The sequence below is a fragment of the Alexandromys fortis genome, unplaced genomic scaffold (assembly GCF_014885135.2).
Source record: "Alexandromys fortis isolate MF-2015 unplaced genomic scaffold, M_Fortis_MF-2015_v1.1 scaffold_36, whole genome shotgun sequence".
NCBI classification, from domain to species: Eukaryota; Metazoa; Chordata; class Mammalia; order Rodentia; family Cricetidae; genus Alexandromys; species Alexandromys fortis.
Window position 1 is genome coordinate 6,340,380 of NW_026067915.1, and position 18,066 is coordinate 6,358,445.

Genomic DNA, 18,066 nt, shown 5'->3' on the forward strand with positions numbered 1-18,066 from the left:
CCCTCGCAGAAGTCCGTCTCAGAGATCAGCTCCAGCATGCTCTCACAGTCTTGCATTTGGGTAACATTTGCAGATTATTTGAATGGCAGTTGACTTTGGGGCGCTTGCTTTGCTGACTCTTCTCCATCCAACGCCATGTAAGTGATCACAGGTATATTCTCGTCCTGACTCAAAGGAGCGTGAGTTGGGGAAAGCGTTTAGATTGTGCTTGGGTTTAGTGGCATATATAAATGTGATTTGCCATCAGTATGTATGGTCAAGTTGTTGCTAACTGCCCTGGTGGAGAAATGACAACCGGGACTACTCTGACTACCTGAACTAAGTCACGGAACTGGAAAGGGGGCTGTAAATGTGTTTTATATCATGCAAAACCTGAAGGACATAGATAGTGCAGGAGAAAATAGAGCCAGAAGCTCATCTGAGGTCCTTTTTTGGTCTTAATTTAAAAACAAATATAAATTAACCGTGCCCAGGGAGTGTCTGTATAGTGGCATTTCATTTGTATTTTAATAAATAACACTTGCCTGAAGATCAGAAAAGTAAAACAGCCACACTGGCCAGCCTTACAGACCACGCAATGACACACACCTTTAATCCCAGTAGCCACACTAATTTGCCATAGAAACCAGGCAGTAGTGGTGCACGCCCTTAGTCCCAGAACTAGAGTGGATTATAAAACCAGAGGAAACAACTCTCAGTCAGTCTCATTCTGAGATTCCTGGAGGCAGGATCACCATTTTCAGACTGAGGTTGAGGTAAGAGCCAGTGGCTGGCTGATTTGCATTTCTGGTCTTCAGGTTGAACCCCAATATCTGTCTCTGAGCTTTTATTAATCGTATTTCATGTCTGCATTCCTAGACTCTATTTAAAGAATATTAGGAAATTTCTGTCATGCGAGGGGTTGATTAAACATCCCAGACCCCCAAAAGATAAGAGAAAATCATTTTAGGATGTCTCAGCTACTTAGTAAAAAATGTTTTTATCCTCTACATTTTCTGATCTTTGTGGTATTTGTCAGTCAACTTTATAATTGTTGTGACTTAGTTTATTCTAAATAAATATTGACTTTGTATCATCTTTGATATTTATAGCTTCTGATGTTTATGTTTCAATTCACTGGGTTAATGATGGCTAGTTGGTCAGCATCTGGTAAGACATTATTTCTGATTATATATTTGAGGATGATTCAAGAATAGATTAGTATGTGAATTAATAGGCTGAATATGTGTAGTAACATGGTTGGTCATCATGCAACCCACAAAGGGCCAAACTGAACTCAAAAGCATAGACACAGCATGTTTGCTCCCCCTGTGCTAGAACCCCCATCAGTGTTCCTGGCTCTCAGGCCTTCTTCCTTGAACCAAATTAAATCATCAGTTCTCCTGGTCCTTCAACCCGCAAAGGAAAGACCATGGGAAATCTAAGCCTATATATATCCTATAATCGTATAGGATATATATCATAAATACCCATAATAAATATAAGTATCCTGATAGAAAATAAATGAGAGATAGACAATTGATTGATTGTCTCATATGTGGTATGTTTCCCTAGTTAACAGTAATACACATCTTATACTTTTTCCTAAAGAAGTTTCCAAAAATTGAATTAGCTGCAAATAACTCTAAAATCTGGGCCACTACTCATATTCCTGATACCAAAAAACAAACAAACAAACGAAAATAAACAAGAAAAACTCCCACATGTTCCTAACATAACGGTTGCCACAGTTTGATGTCTAACCATTGTCATTTTAAAATTTTATTTATTTTATGTGAATGGTGTTTTGCCTACATGTATGTCTGTACACCATATGTGAGTTACATGAGGGTGCCGGGAATTGTAACCTGTGTCCTCTGGAAGAGCAGTTAGCACCCCCAAGCCACGAAGCCACATCTCCAGTTCTGCTGTCTTTAAAAAGTTTAAGAAAATCTAATTGCAAGAGGAAAAAATGAAAGGAAGGAGGGAAAGGGACCAGGCAGTAGCTGTGGCAGGTGGCGGATGGGGTGGTGGGTGAGGAGAATCTGTCTCACATGGAGAGGCTTTGTCAACAAATCAGGGATCAAAATCTTACTGTCACTATTTATGATCTACGTACCCAGACATTTCACATCTTTACCCACAAAGTGAGGGTGGCGCTACCCATTTTTCACTGCTGTGAGGACTAACTTGTGGCAGATCTAAAAGGACCTGGCCAAGTGTTTAACACAGATGAGTCATTGGATTAAAATCCTAAGATTTCTCATTCTAAAATGTACAATCTCATTACTTTTCCCAAACCATACTACCATTAGGATATGCAAGCAAAAATAATAATAATTTCAGCATTTTCCCAACAAATTTTGAGCAGTACGACATATGTAGGAAGTTCATTTCTTTTTCTGTCAAGACATGGAACTGTCTGTACAAGGTGTGAGAGTATGTCCTCTTCTGTTCTGAACAGAACTTAGCAAAATGTTTGCACAATCTGTTGAAGGAGTGAAATTGGGTAGCAAACCTCTATATTTGGGATCCTGAGTTCTCCTGGAGAACTGTGTATTATCAAAGAGCCCTTACCTGGTACTATTGAAAGATGGTGGGACCATTAGGAGGGTCTAGCGAAAGAACGGCCTCTGAGGTCATGCCCTCAAAGGGGATATTTCGGGTCACAACCCCTCTTGCACTCTGGCTCCTTAATTTTACAAATTAAGTAAACAGTTTTCTTTGTCTACGGCTCCCAGCATGGTGTGAGAGAACTGTGGACTGAAATCTTCCCGGGTATTTTATCATAGAGTCCGATGAACACACACTTCAGGGGTCTTCACAAACACCCAGGGTTTTGCAGCTGAGTTCCTATACTTCAGAGACATAGTGCCAGTTCAGGCAGTCACCTGCTCCGTGTTTCAAAGACAGCTGAGTGCAGTAAGTGGGAAAAAAATCCCAAGCACATGACCGGATTGCTAACAGCTCAGAATTCAGCCCATAGCCCTGGTGTCCCTTAAGAAGATCTGCATAGCCATGGTGATAGGAACAATAAGGATGGAACAACTTTATAAGTTCCCGTTGAAAAACAGAAAATTGGCTGTGTTAAATTCAGGGGGGAAATGAAAGTAAATGAGAGACTTTACACTGGGAGGTGTTAATGGTTAAAATGTCACAAAAAAGAGCCTGAAATTCCTCGATGTCCCTATCCATCCGTGACTGTGCATACACAGTTATCTCTCCCTAGACTGAAAGGCGCTATAACAGCTACACCGCTGTGCACAGAAGTAGTCAGTGGTCCATTAGGGTCATGAACGCTAGTCCTGGCACATGAGCTTTTCACCTGAGGTCTTTACTAGACATCGTTATATTCCATCTCTTGCTGGAGGATTTGCGTTCCACCCAAACCTTCAAAGCCATTAGATTCTATCTTCCTCGCTCTTAGACTTTGGAGCATAGTTCATTCTATAGACTTTTTAACAACTAGATAAATAAAAAAAAATCCATCTGTGTTTTTCATCTTTCCGCTGCCCGCTGATCTAGAATCTTAGGGCTAGAATGGGCCAAATAAATCATGCAGGGTTCTCTTTGATGATCAGAAGCCGTTGTTACAGTAATCGTCGAAGAGGCACATGTAACTGTGTGTTCTGTGAAAGGCAGTTCATTCCTTCCTTTCTCGTCTGGCTTTACTATTACACCGCAGCCCTTCTCTGCAATTCTACCCACGAGTCATGCTTAATTTTCTCTGTAACCTCCGAAATACACCCAAGCTTTCTAAACAAATTAGCCCTGTGAATCTTACGAAACACATACATAAGCACAATTGAAAGCAATCACACCCTGCCTCTTCTTCATAAAGCCTAGCAGCCAGGATTCTTCTAAGCACTTCTGTCTCAGGGTCAAATCCATGACATCCATTTTATCATATTCATTCATTTCCATCAACCTGTAGTCAGTGTCCCACATCTGACAGGCATGTTGCTAATTGTCTAGGACCTATTGATATTAAATAGCTCCACGGATGGATGGAATTGCTCAGGACAGGGACAGCAAAGGAGAATTAATTACAAGGTTTCTTTGGAGCATTTATTAGACACAGGACTGCCGTAGGAAACCTGCTCCAGAGCTGGGGATACAGCTCAGGGTAAGAGCACTTGCTCGGCAGGGAAAGCCGCCCACCCTGGGGGAGTTAATAGGTAATGGAGAGTTGAAGGGAGAGTAGATGTTAACACAGTGGAGGGACGAGCCTGGCCAGGCAGTGACAGGGAAATGGGGTAAGTAGACAGGCAGTGAGAAAGGACATCAGTGCCGAACCAAATTAAGCCCTTTGTGATAGGGTGTCAGGGAGCTTCTTCCTTATCCCAAAGCAGGGGGAAGTCATTGAAAGATCACAAGCAGGGGCCTGGGAGGGCTGTCTCTGAAAGACAATCTGTCTCTAGTGGAAACGCAGGAGGCTATTCTGTGTCTCAGACAAGAAGTAATGATGGTCTGTGGGCTAAGGGTCTGGGAAAGAGAAGACTGAAATGATGTGGGAGTGTCATATATCAATCTGTTGATTTCATTGGTTAAGCAATAAAGAAACTGTTTGGGCTCATAGGTTAAAACATAGGTGGGAGGAGTAAACAGACAGAATGCTGGGAGGAAGAGGAAGTGAGCTCAGACTCTGCTCTGCTCCGAGAGGGACGTGATAGCTCTGCTCTCTGAGACAGGCACACACGATGAAGCTCCAACCCAGGATGGACGTAGGCTAGAATCTTCCTGGTAAGCGCACCTTGGGGTGCTTACACACACATTATTAGAAATGAGCTAAATTAATATGTGAGAATTAGCCAGTAAGGGCTAGAGCTAGTGGGCCAAGCAGTGTTTAAATGAATACAGTTTTGTGTTATTTCGGGCATAAGCTAGCAGGCGGCTGGGGTGCTGGGGACGCAGCCCCGCCGCTCTTATTTCAACACTGAAAGGACACGGAGACAGCATAGATGCCGACCGAGGAGACACAAAGCACCTACCTGAATAACAGGATGGGCGGGTGGCGCCACTGCCCTAGGATAGGTGTGTGAGGAAGGCAGGTCACGAAGCTGGGTGATGGTGACTCAGAAGCTATTAATCTCTCTGCACCCTCTCAGCTATAGGCTCTCGGGATGTTGGTAATCACAGCATCCTAAAGTACAGCATTTTCTTTCCCAAAATACAGCATTTCCCCCTCCCCTCATTAGAGGAATTTTGTAATTACCACAATAAAATGCTTCCACTCTTAATGTCATATTTAATAGTCAGAAATATTAAAGTGCAGCTTCATCTTATCGCAGCAATTGACTTCAATGCTACCTACACAGAGTTACACAAATTCCTACACAAGAGTGCTGTAAAATCTCTGCCTTCTGTTTGAAATTCCACACAGATACTCTTTTACTCCTACACCTAAACCATTAAATCTTTCTCTTTTCAAACCAACTACAAGGACACAGGCCACTTTCCAGTTCTCTCAAGTGTTACTTAACTACCAACAACACTGCAGTACTCTATAAATGTGCACACACACACACACCTGCATGCACACACAAGTCTGCATACAAACACAATCACACACATACTAGACACAGCCCAGAGCTTTGTGGTACTAAGTGGATATTCTGCCACTGCTCCCTGAGATCACACGACTTCCCTTTCACATTCTTTGTGTGTGTGTGTGTGTGTGTGTGTGTGTGTGTACACAGAAGAAGTTTCAGTCCTTTTCTTCTATCACGGAGAACCAACTCAGGTCATCAGTTGGACCATCTCATTGACTGGACTTAAAACAAATGAACAAAACCCCACAACTTTTAAAAACTTTGGTGCAATCCCAAGCTAACCATTTCCCCTAATGAACTAAAAAAAAACTCTTATCATTCCTTAGAACATGTTAAAGTGTGTGTCATTTCACCCAGGGAGGCTATGCCTGTAGCAGCAATCCTCTAAAACTTTTTGAGAATACTGAGCCTCAACATAGATTTATTCGAGAAGGGAAATTAGAGCGGCCTCAAGATTTAGAGTGTTATGCAGGTCAGGGATAAGAGCCAAACTTCTTAAAGTTCAAATTCAGTTCATGTTGGAAGTTGTTTGCTCTGCACTTCCTGTTTATTCAGGTAATATTACATCCTCTGGAGTCTTTGATGGACTTGAAGACTAGGTAGTTTTCCTCTGTTATGTTAGAAGGCAAATTAGGTACAGAGCTTTGGACTCACCAGGATAGAAGAAATAATGGAGTATTTTCTCCAAGTATGCCAAATACAAATGGACTGGACATTGGAAAAGTAATTCTTACCTAATAATTATTCTTAATATTTATAGTTTTATGTTAGAGTTAAAACCTTTCCTTTTCATTTAGACAAAAAGGGGGAAATGTTGCAGAATAATCTTTTTGTATATTGAAAATATGTGTTACTCTGATTGGTTTAATAAAATGCTGAATGACCAATAGCTAGGCAGGATTTGGGGGACAGAGAGAATGCTGGGAAGAAGGCGGCAGAGACAAGAGGATATGCAAAACAAGCAGCATGGACATTACAAAGCAGAGGTGATAAAGCCACGAGGCAGAAAGTAAATGAATGGGGATGGGTTAAGTTATAAGAGCTAGTGAGAAACAAGCCTAAGCTACCAGCCAACTTTCATAATTAATAAGTCTCCATGTTGTGATTTGGAAGCTGGCCGGAGGGACAGAAAAACCCACCTACAAGAGAGCAAGGCTCTGTTAGCCCAGATCATCTCAAATTCTTATCCGTTAAAATTGTCAGTCTGTGTTTTCTGCTCCCTCCTATTTTCCTTTTGCCAGGGATCTGTAGAAGGAGAGATTTAGGTTGGTGAAACTGCTGGAGGGAAGTACTAGCTGAAGGCCACATTCTCAAAAGTAAGCTTTTCTCTGCCTCAGCCTTAGGTCATTGCCATCTTTTGCCCTGAGTGACAGCATCCTACCCCTGGGAAGTTCCTGGCCCCACAACTTCTCCAACAGTGATGAAGTTCATTCAACTGTATAAATGTGTCTCGTTTGTGCCAGATGTGTGCTTGGTACTGATGCAGAAACAATGAATGTGCAGAATCATGTTCCTTCATTGAGGTGAAGGAAGATTTCATTTGGAGAGGAAAACTCTGAATGCTGCAAAGAATGCGGATTGCAGCAGTAAGAGCAGGTATGAGGCACAAACCGAAAGGCTATGGTTGTAAGAATCCAATGAGGAGAAGATGGTAGGATGATCGTGGCAAATTTAATACTTATTTGGGAATTGTCTAGCGTATTCGTTACTTGTCACCTTGGAAACCTTCTGATGGGTGGCCCACGTATACAGAGACCTGAGGGAAAGCAGTGTTGCTTGCCTGCCTGCCTCTGCGTCTTGCTGGTATGTTTATGTGTTCCTGCTGTTGCCATCAAACTCCAGATTCTTCAGTCTTCCAACATGGACTGAAGAGAAATAACTCTTCGCGGACTTTCTAGGACCGCAGCACCAGCATGAGACTGTTAGAAAATCCAGCTTTATAGATGGAACAGCTACGAGATTCGGTGTGGTAGTTTGAACGTAATTGGCTCCATAAACTCGCAGGGAGTGGCACTATTAGGAGGTGTGGCTTTGTTGAAGTAGGTATGGCCTTGTTGGAGGAAGTGTGTCACTGTTAGGGTGGGCTTCAAGGTCTCAAAAATGCACACGTGACATCCAGTGCTTCAGTCCACTTCCTGTTGCCTTCTGATTAAGATGCAGTCCACACCATGTCTGCCTGTGTGCCACCATGCTCCCTGCCATGATGATAATATACTGAAACTCTGAACTGTAAGTGAGCCACCCCAATGAAATGTTTTCCTTATAAGAGCTGCTGAGGTCATAGTGTCTCTTCACGGCAATAGAGACCCTAACTAAGACACTCAGTGTCTTCCTCGTAAGTGTGTGTGTGTGTGTGTGTGTGTGTGTGTGTGTGTGTGTGTTTTCAGTTCTTTTCCTTTAAAGGACACAGTCTTTTGAAAGGGTCGAGAATAGGAGATAGTGAGGAGGAGGAGAAAAGGAGAAACCAAGACAAAGCTAAGTTTTCATGGTCTGAGCTTTCAGGATGATTGATGGAAAAAGTGGAAGAGGAATCAGCTTAGGGGGCATAGTTTGTGAGTTCTCTCTGCATACATTCAAGTTACCGTGTTTGCAGGACGTTCAGATGGAGGCATTGAATAGGTGACTGGATATACAAGGCTGCAGGGCACTCGCAGGCTACATTTGAGAGCTACTGGGTTGAAGGCAGGGGTTGAAAGCTACGGGAATGGCAGACTTCATCAAGCAAAAAAGAACAGGCTTTCCAGATGCGCTCACAAACTAGCTCTTTATATTCTTACACAATGTCTATGCCAAGTCTGCCACCCTTAAGAGCAAGCAGTACAGAGTTCCGGATACCCATAGGCCACCCTCCATAGGCAGAAGCCAAGGAACAGCATACAAAAGGTAGAAGAAATTTCCCCTTCCCCTTTCAGTGTCCAGCTTGGTCACCGAGTCACAGAGCAGCTCGTCTCTGGTGTTCAGAAGAACATGGTCTACAAGTTGCATTCATTCCCCCACTAACTGAACTCTGACATCTGAACCAGACCTAGGCTGCTTCCCTGAGGCCAAAATAAAGTAATAGCAACCATACAGTCTCGCCTATGTCTGACGGACCTTCCACATTCTCCTGAAGGACCATGTAGGCTCAGGCTACCAACTCCTACCAAACCATCTCACGAATTTTGAGAAAAATGACCTCAAATCTTCCCAATCTTTAGCATCTTCACTTAATCATGACCTTAATCTTCTACCTGTTTAGGGACCTAGATTTGTGAAATATTCGCTATAGAATATCTAGGAAGGCAAGGGATGAGAGACTTTGTTCTCAGTTGGATGGACAACCATCTATTTTACCTGTTGGTTGTTGCACACCATCAGAAACATCACCCACCAACAAAAACTACCACACAAACCAGGCCCTGTGTCAAATTCTGTCTCTATAGCACCAGGTACATGGGGAAGAACACTGAGATGCTTCAGAGCATCTGTGGATAAAAACAATGACCATTCCTACAGGTTCCCTTGGCCTACTCAAGACATGGGTAAAAGTGATATGTGTCCCAGACAATCCAGTGTGTCTCATCTGTCTGTGGTAAAGGTGTCTCTTACACCAGCTTTTGCCATGTGGCAAAGCGAGCCTGAGAGAGTAAACAGCACATGAGGTGGGGTCACATATGCATATGTATATTGACATATAAGTAAATAATTACCACACTGAATATAGTAGCAACATCTAGTAATCAAAGCAAACAGACTGTGTCAGGAAAGAGGGAGTTGTGTGTGCCTGCCAGCAGAACCAGAGAATGGTTTCCTCTCAGTCTCTGTAACCTGAGTCTAAGGAGACAGAGGGCATATAATAAATAATATAATCCAGGAAGGCCAATAATAAGTAGAGGAGGAATTCTAAGCAGGAGAGAATAGTGCGTTTGAATGCACAAAGGAGCAGAAGCAGATGGCGTGTCTGGGATACCACACCTCTGCTAGTACTTGAGAGTGAAGACATTGGCGTGCAGACATTACATTCAGTAACAGTGACTCATGCAAAATTGAGAGAATTGTCTAACCTTTTTATTCCCCTTATCTTCATTCAGGAAACCGTCTCAGCCAGCCTCAAAAGAGGCTCTAAACATTTCTCCTTTGGGTCATAGGGGGCACTGAGTGTCAACCCTTGGGCCTTGTGCATACTAAGTGACTACCACCGAGTCACACTCCCAGTCCCAAACACCTCTATTGAAGTCAACTGTCCTTCTTAAAAAGCAGGTTCCAGGCTTAGAAGGCTGTTTTGATGTGTTTTTTGGGTCCCTCTACCCCCACCCCTTGACCCCACCCCCACCCCGTGCACTATGTAGCTCAGTCTACATACAGGAACTGCAGCTCCCAATCCTCCTACTTAGCTTGTCAACAGCTGTCAGCACAGGTGTGTGCCACTGCACAGGTAACACTGTCTGTCTGCAGAATTTGCTTTGTGTACCATCCATACTACTACATGTACTATGATACTACACCTGTGTTGTCTGAGTTTTCTGTCCTGCCCAGTTCCTGCATTCCTTAAGTCCCAAAGAAAATCACACAGAGGTCTACATTAGTTATAAACTGATTGGTCCATTAGCTCAGGCTTCTTATTAACTCTTATAACTTACATTAGCCCATTATTCTAGTATACATTAGACACATGGCTCGTTACCTTTTTCAGCGGGGTATGTCACATCTTCCTTCTTCTGTGTCTGGGGAGGACTGCAGAGGAATGGGCTTCTTCCTTCCCAGAATTCTCCTGTTCTCATTTACCTGCCTCTACTTCCTGTCTGGTTGTCCCACCTATATTTCCTGCCTGGCTACTGGCCAATCCGCATTTATTTAAAACATAATTAACTGAATATAGACAATTGTCCCACACCACGCCGGTAGTGCAGAGCCTGCACTACAGGACCATTTGCAAGCCGGGCAAGGGCCTGGAGATTTAAACACTCTCACAGACAGAAATACAGGTCATCCTTGAAGCAAGAATGCCCCCATTATTGTGTACCAGAGCCACTTATATAGGGATCCTTAACTGATAGCCATGCCCCAGCCAAACCCACAAGAAACCACTCCCCTGCCATCAGGAACTCCTGAGGGTCTCGTGCTCAGAGCAGCTGCAGACACAGGAAAACAAGTTGTTTTGCTCAGAGCAGCTGCAAGCATAACAAGTTGTTTACAGGAAAGTCAGGGTCTGGGTCCACAGCCCAACAGCTTTGAACGTATTTAGTCTCCTAGTTAGAGCAAATGCCATTGATTTTTGTACTTATAGTAAGAATATAAATTTTTTTCCTAAACAAACTTGCTAATGGGTGATTTGAATTGACAATACAGAAAAATAGGAGTTAATCATAGACACGGTAATTGCAGTCAGGATTATGACAGTGGTCAGGTTTTAGAATATTGCCTAGGAGAGAGGTCAGTGGCCCCCTGTTATTAATGGCTTGTTATGGAGGGTATGGCAAAAAGGATAAAGTATGAAAACCCAAACTTAGGCATTCCTATTCCCTAGCTGTCCTGAAACTCTCTCTGAAGGCCAGCTTGGCCTCAAACTCACAGGGATTCATGTACTTCTGCCTCCGGAGTGCTGAAATTATAGGAGTGTGCCACCACTGCCTGTCTGCTGTCTCCCTTTTATAGTTTCTAGCCAGGTGACTTCTAGGACAGTGCTCATACTCTCCACATCCCTGTCCTTGTAACTTCCTATTGCAGGTCTGGTTTACAGGACTGTAAGGAATAGAGACAATAAATGTGACGGCCATTCGAACATGGATACTATTAGCTTTGTAAGTTTTCAACATGCTTTCCAAGGTTAACCAGATTGGCCCAGTTTCTCTAACTCTGTTAGGCTTCAGGTCTGTTCAGCTGCAATTTGCTTTAGAACGGAATCAAATATAGCATTTCCCATTAATATATTCAGAAAATTAATAATGTAGCATAATGCTCCCAGCTATTCCCAGACCATCCAGTTCGGTAGCCCAGGTCTCATGTCCCCATACTGGGTGCTCGTGTTCTTCTGAAGGCACAATTGTGTAGCACTTTCGAAACAAACTTGCAGCAGTTGGGTGTGGTAGTGTACGGGTAATCCCAGCACTTGGGCAGTAAAGACAGGGGGCATTCGAGGACAGTCTTGGCCAACCTGGGCCATAATGAGACTCTATTTCAAAATACCAAAAAGTTAGGCCTGGGGAGATGACTCAGTGGGAAATGCACTTGCTGTGCAAGCTGAGAGCTGAACTCTGATGCCCAGAACCCATGGAAGAGCTGTGCTCAGCAATGCATACCCATAATGCTAGCACCAGAGACAGAGAGGCATCCCGAGGGCTTGCTGGCCAGCCAATCTAATCACAATGACCAGCTCCGGCTTCAGTAAGATTACCTCAAGAAATAATGAGAATAATAATAATAACAATAATAATAATAATTCGGAGGAGGAGGAGAAACTAAGTAAAGACATTTTGCACTCAACCTCTAGCCTCCTTGTCTATCCCATGGTCACTCACACATAGCACACACACATACATATATGTGCATACATCACACTCTCTTCATACATGCATAAATACACATAGCATGCATTAAAATAGCTTACTAAATAAGTTAACAGTATGACAAACTTCCAAAAAGAAAAAAAAAGACCTGCAGGATTATTTAAGCAACATAGCCACCTCTCTACATACATAATACTCAGAAGGGGAAAGAAATCAATGCACCCCCCCACCCCAAACAGGGTCAGCCACTCTTCCCTCCCCGCTCCCACGGAAGACACCTGTGACATTCTACTGGGGTAAGCAAAGACTCTGGATACCACCACATGGTCCTCCAACTTTCCACTTCAAAACCAAGTACATGCTGGGAGGAAATGGAGAGATGGATTTGGCTGGCGTGACGACACACCGGAGTGAGAGGTGAATGGGACTGGCCTAGCTCCCTTAGTGCAAAGAACCCGACTCTCTAGCACTTTTTAAAATGATGTAAGCAGGAGCCTGAAAGCCGTTTCCTGACAAATAATCTATCCTTTTCCAAATGAGGCTTGAGCTTTGGGGGAAGGGGTCACAGGAGGGTTTTCCTCCACTGTCCTCTGCCTCCGTCTCTGGGAAGTGTATCCATAACTGGGTCATCTACCACAGAGGAAGACAAACGCAGTAAAGACGTCGGCAATCTCCCGACTAGTTCTGCCATTCTAGGTAAAGTCCATTGCCAAAGGCTTGTGGCTGGTCATCTTCAGTGTCGTGACAGCCGTGCCCTTTACTTCATATCCCATTGCCATATTTCAAAATAAACTGCTGGATTTAAATGGACCAGATGTTGCTACTTCTTCTAACAATACAGTACAATTATAAAAGCAGTTTTTAGATATATAGAGTGCAATCGGTGTAACAAACACACATGTTTTTAAATGAAAATAACCTGACCTTTTAAATGGGTTTTAAAAAATGCTTACATGCCCACATGCTGTTGGATTTGTTTTGATGGGCTAAAAGGACTGAAAATCATTGTGTTCTGCCCCCTACCCACCACATACAAGAAATTACCTGTTACATCTAAATGATCTCATCGGCCCATTAATGATCTGATTATGGTCATGGAAATGTTTTTTCATTTTGCAAATCCTGGTGACATTAACATAATCACAGAAACAGGCAGGAAAACAAGTATGTTTCTAGGGTATGATATTTCATCTATTGAGCTATTAATAGTTTCAGAAACTGTCTTTGAAACACTGAAAACATTATCAAAGCATCAAAGAGTAATAGCGGAAGAAAGCAAGGCATGTGTTTCCCCCAGAGAACATTTGCTTCATCTCAGGATCCAAATGTTCCGAGTTCAAGTAAACCCTCCCGGGCCTGCCTGCTCGTCCGGTTGTCAAGTATGAACAACCACAAGCTGGAACCGACCCTGTGCCTATGAAAACAAGTAAACCAGCAGAAACAGAGTTCCTAAGCCTCGCAAAGCCACACCCAGAAATAAGCACTAGCTATTTTTAAAGTTAGCACAAGCAAAATAATACCTGCTCTTCGTCTCTTTGGTTTCTCAGCGTTGAGAAATACTTCCTAATGGAGTGGAGAGGATACTTTTTGAAGTAAGAAAATCTAGACGGTGGCAACAAATTCTCCATAGTGAAGGAAGCCAGAGGGTCCTCGTCGGCCCCTCTCTGCCAGCAACCAAATGCAACTGCAACTGCAAAACTTGGCCTCTGACGCCTAGTGGGTTGAGGCTCCCACACTTCCACGCAAGCAAACAAAGCAGGCTTCCTCCTTAGGGTGTGAGTTCCTGGAGAAAGTAGACAGCCCGAGTGTGGTCGATTATCTAGAAGCCTCCAGAAATGCAATGCCCAGAGACCAGAGCTAGGAAGAAGTTCAGGGCTGGCCCAGGGAATGTAAACAGCCCAGTGACAGAGATGTGACTGGCTGTCCTATTTCCAGCAGCAGTGCTCTGTTGCAAGCTATGTTAATATTAGCTAGCTGGTGACTTTCCATACCCACAAACTCTCGTGAGGTTTAATTTTAATTCTTCCAACAGTCTTTCTGGTTTTTTTTTTTTTTTTTCTTAAAGAGGGCATGACTTGCGGTTTTCCCAGTTTCCTTTTCCATTTCTTGTCATTACCAGCACAAAACCTTCGGCTGTGTTTCAGCTCAAACGTGTCTATTCTTTCATCCCTAGAAGCACTGCTCTAGGGGGCTTCTTTTTTGAAACTGATCTCACATCATACACACACACACACACACACACACACTCAGGGGCATCATGGAGTTGGCCCGCTCTGAGGACATTCACTGTGCTCTGTGGTGCATTATGCTACACGCCAGTAACCAGATACTTTGCATTAATTGGACAATGGCTGCAAACAGATTCTTTTCTGAGTTAAAAGGTTTCTTGCCTTGAATCCTTATCGCAAATCCACAGGCTGAATTTGGAACCATTAAATTTCCTCAGGCTTTCTCCTGAATGTTTGGGAGAGGATACTTCTATTACAAAAGCAATTGGCACTTTCAAAGGAGGGAGAAAACGGGGGGGGGGGGGACGTAGGAAAGAACACGACAAGAGGTCTGGAGTCTTAAAGGATATGAAATTATAAATTTGAAAGTTCGTTTTTGCTGTCATCCATAGAGGTCACAGGGTTTGTAATCTGAGTCCTCAGACCCCCCTTTCCCACTGTGTGTGTGTGTGTGTGTGCGTGTGTATACAGACCCATGCTGGACCATAAGGCCAGGGGATCAATATCCTGCTTTCTTCCTTTCTACCTTATTCCCTTGAGAAAGGGTCTCTCAGTGAACCTGGGGCTAACTGGGCAAGCCAGCACCTTCCAGCCTTCCTCTTGAGTTTGCACTCCACATGGCTGCAGTTACAGGAATATACAACCATGCCAGGCTCTCTATGAAGGTGCTAGGGGCTCAAATACAAATCCCTGGTCCAGCACAGCAAGTACTATTGCCTACTGAGCCATCTCCTTACCCCCATCTCTGTTCTTTCCTAGGCTTTTAAGCCTTTCAGTAGCTGAGTTGATTGGCGAAAACAGACCATTTCAGTTGGGGGCTGTCATGTAGGAACTAGGGTGGACATCCACCCACCAGCATGTAACTCGGAGGTGTGCTTCAAGGTGAAAAAGCTAGTCTTCCCCCCCTGTAAGAGCAGACCTTGGGAGGAAGAGGCGGTAGGCAGAGCTCACGCCACAGACTGAGAAGTCCCCCAGGACAGCCTCTCTGGCACTCCTGGATGGGTCACTTGCCTTCAGGGAACACACCTGGCAGCCTGAAATAGCGTGTGCCGCCAGCAGTAAGACCATCTGTCAGACTGGCATGGGGCCCACCAGCGAGGTGATTTTCCAGACTCACCAGGGCCTGGAAGCAATTCCAAGAAGTCTTCTCTCTACTGTTGCTGGGGTTGACTCCTCAGAGGCCCTGCCCTGCTGCCAGCTCTCTAGGTTCACTGCTGCATCCTCACGAAGCTCTGAGTGTCTCATGCTGGAGACTGTAGGCTCTAATGAGGGCAGGAGAGAAGCGGTGTGCTCTTTGCCAGTCGATGACCCAGAAAAGCAATCAGCTCCCAAGTCCAGACACCTGGGCCACCCCAAGTCCCTAGAAAGAGAAAGGGCCCCAGGGATAATAGGGACAAGTTCTGCTCACATCCATTCTGGGATCCACAAGCTGCTCCCTTTTATAGCCCTTCTTAGGATATTTGAACTTTTCTGCCTTTATTGTGGGCAGAAGCCCACAGCTTGCCCAGCATGGCTGCTGATCAAAACCTTCTCCCAATGAGGAACACAAAGCAGACTTCATTTTAGACCAGATGGCTGTTTTGTGATCCCCGTTCCCAGGCCCAAGGAGAGTGATGAAAAAGAAGAAAAAAAGAGCACAAAACAAATTTCTGTTCTATTATAACATTAAACAGAAAACAGAAAATAGATGTTGGTGATCTAGAGATATGGCTCGGTGGTAAAGCAGGCCCCTGGTATAGTCTCTAGTGCTGCAAAAAAGAAGAAAGAAAGAAGGGAAGAAAGAAAGAAAGGGATGAAACAAATGTAACTAAGATTCTTTTAGGTGTTTAATAATAAATATAAATTATAGGGAGCATTTATCTGGCCTTTGGACACTACAGTAAATTATTTGTTCTGTGGCAATGTAATCTTACAGCACCCCTCAAATGAAGGTCCAGAGAAGGTAGTAAGACCACACAGCAAAGAGAAAGGGGTTCTAACCGGAGAGGCCCTTTTCCAGAGTCTCCTTGCCCAACCATCAAACAGGCTCTTAACCAACCCAGAAACACACCAAGGCTCAAAACCCGTGAAGCTGTTAAAGAGAAAAACCCATGTTGTCTGATAGGAATCTACTCACGAGGATGATAAGATTTAAGACCAAATGCATCTTTGTGGGGAAAAAAAATCATACAACTTCTTTCCTGAATTTTCTATAAATAAAATATGCATCACCTATATTTTTATCCTCTTTGTTTCACTAGGAATCAAACCCAGAGACTCACACATGCTAGACAAATGTCTGCCACTGAGCCACTTACTCAGCCAGCCCTTCTGAAAACTTCTATTTTATTTGGAGATAGTGTCTTGACAAATGGCCCACGTTGGTCTGGAACTCGTGATTCTCCTGTCTCAGCCTCCAGAGCAGTTGAAATGATGTGTGTGTTCTTGCTTTACCTAGATCTTAAAGATTCTCTTATGCTACGATTCTGGTGATGACACAGAGAGGTTGTGTCTGTGGATACAGGCATTCCGCTCCCAGATCTTAAAAACTATGCGCTTCCTGTTTCTGTTGACATGAGTTGCAACAACCCTTCTCATGCCGATACAAAAAATGAGTAAGGATTTTCACATACGCCATTTCTCAGGTGGGAGTCATAACCAGCTTGTGTTTCCAATGTGCACATCTCTGCTGCTGTGGCATTTGTTTTGATTGGCACTGTAACTCGGGTGCATTGGTGTCCTTGTGACTACAGTGTATATCTGCAAGGATCCAAAGGTCTCTGGCACAACAGAACAATAGGGGATAAGGACAATTATCTGTTACTGTGTATAGTTCACCCCCCCACACACACACCCCTTGTCTACTCTATAGGAAAATAACTAACAGGGACCAAACATCTAGAAAAGTCATGGACTTAGCCTGGCAGTGTTGGCTCATGCCTTTAATCCCCACACTGGGGAGGCAGAGGCAGGAGGATCTCTGTGAGTTAAAGGCTAGCCTGGTCTACAAGAGCTAGTTCCAGGACAGGCTCCAAAGCTACAGAGAAACCCTGTCTTGAAAAACCAAGAAAAAAAAAAAGTCATGAGCCATGGATGAGTTCTCTTTTATTTCTAAAAATTGCAAGTTTTTTTTTTTTAAATAAAATAGCTTTAAACCCCTTTTCCCCACTGTAAAAGCAACACTGGAAGGCCAAATAGTGGCAAGGGGTTGAGGCTAGATGTATTTCAGTTTTCTCCTTTCCAAATGTTAGAGGAGAGGGGATGGAGATGTGCGTTTGGGAACTGTCTTCCCTGTGTATTGCACAGTTATGTGCTTCATCAAGGCATACCATTGTGTATTTATTAAAAGGAAGAGGCACAGAGAGAAGAAAGGAACCCCAGGAATTAAATCCAGGCTGGGATTTAACAACAGAAAACATATCTCCAGGATACCTTTGTTTTTTTCCCAATTGCATCAGGACAAAAACTAAAACCTCACTAATCTCTTTGTCCTTCCAATCAGTGCTGAGAGTTTCCGTTGGGAAAATGACTCCACTCTCTGGGAATTAATCCAACCTAGAAACAGAGTGACGCGCAGGCAGGCAGAATGATGGAGAAGCTGCTAGCCCCGAACATAGAAGCCATTTTTTATTATAAATTCTACCGAGAAGTCTCGCCTCCCTCCCAATCTGCAGACACTGGCCTGGCCTCTTCAAGGACAGTGCTAAATGAGGTCATCGGAGGGGAATGGAGGCCATTTAACCGCGCTCATTAGGACAAGTTAATGCAGTATCAGATTCCGCCTCACAGCAAGATCGCAGTCCGTCCGCAGCCGCGCAGGGCGTTCTCTTAGACAGCATGCCA

General features: G+C 43.8%; 1 protein-coding gene across 1 annotated transcript in view; it reads right to left on the bottom strand.

Annotated features, from left to right (window-relative positions):
• The window catches only part of Atp2c1 (ATPase secretory pathway Ca2+ transporting 1), a 113,768-nt gene extending 99,909 nt beyond the window's left edge, over positions 1 to 13,859 (bottom strand). Inside the window, exon 1 of the mRNA XM_050139196.1 lies at positions 13,537 to 13,859. Coding sequence (XP_049995153.1) covers positions 13,537 to 13,644 — 108 coding nt within the window. The 5' untranslated portion in view covers positions 13,645 to 13,859. The remainder of the gene's footprint in view (positions 1 to 13,536) is intronic.
• Positions 13,860 to 18,066: the final 4,207 nt, after the last annotated feature.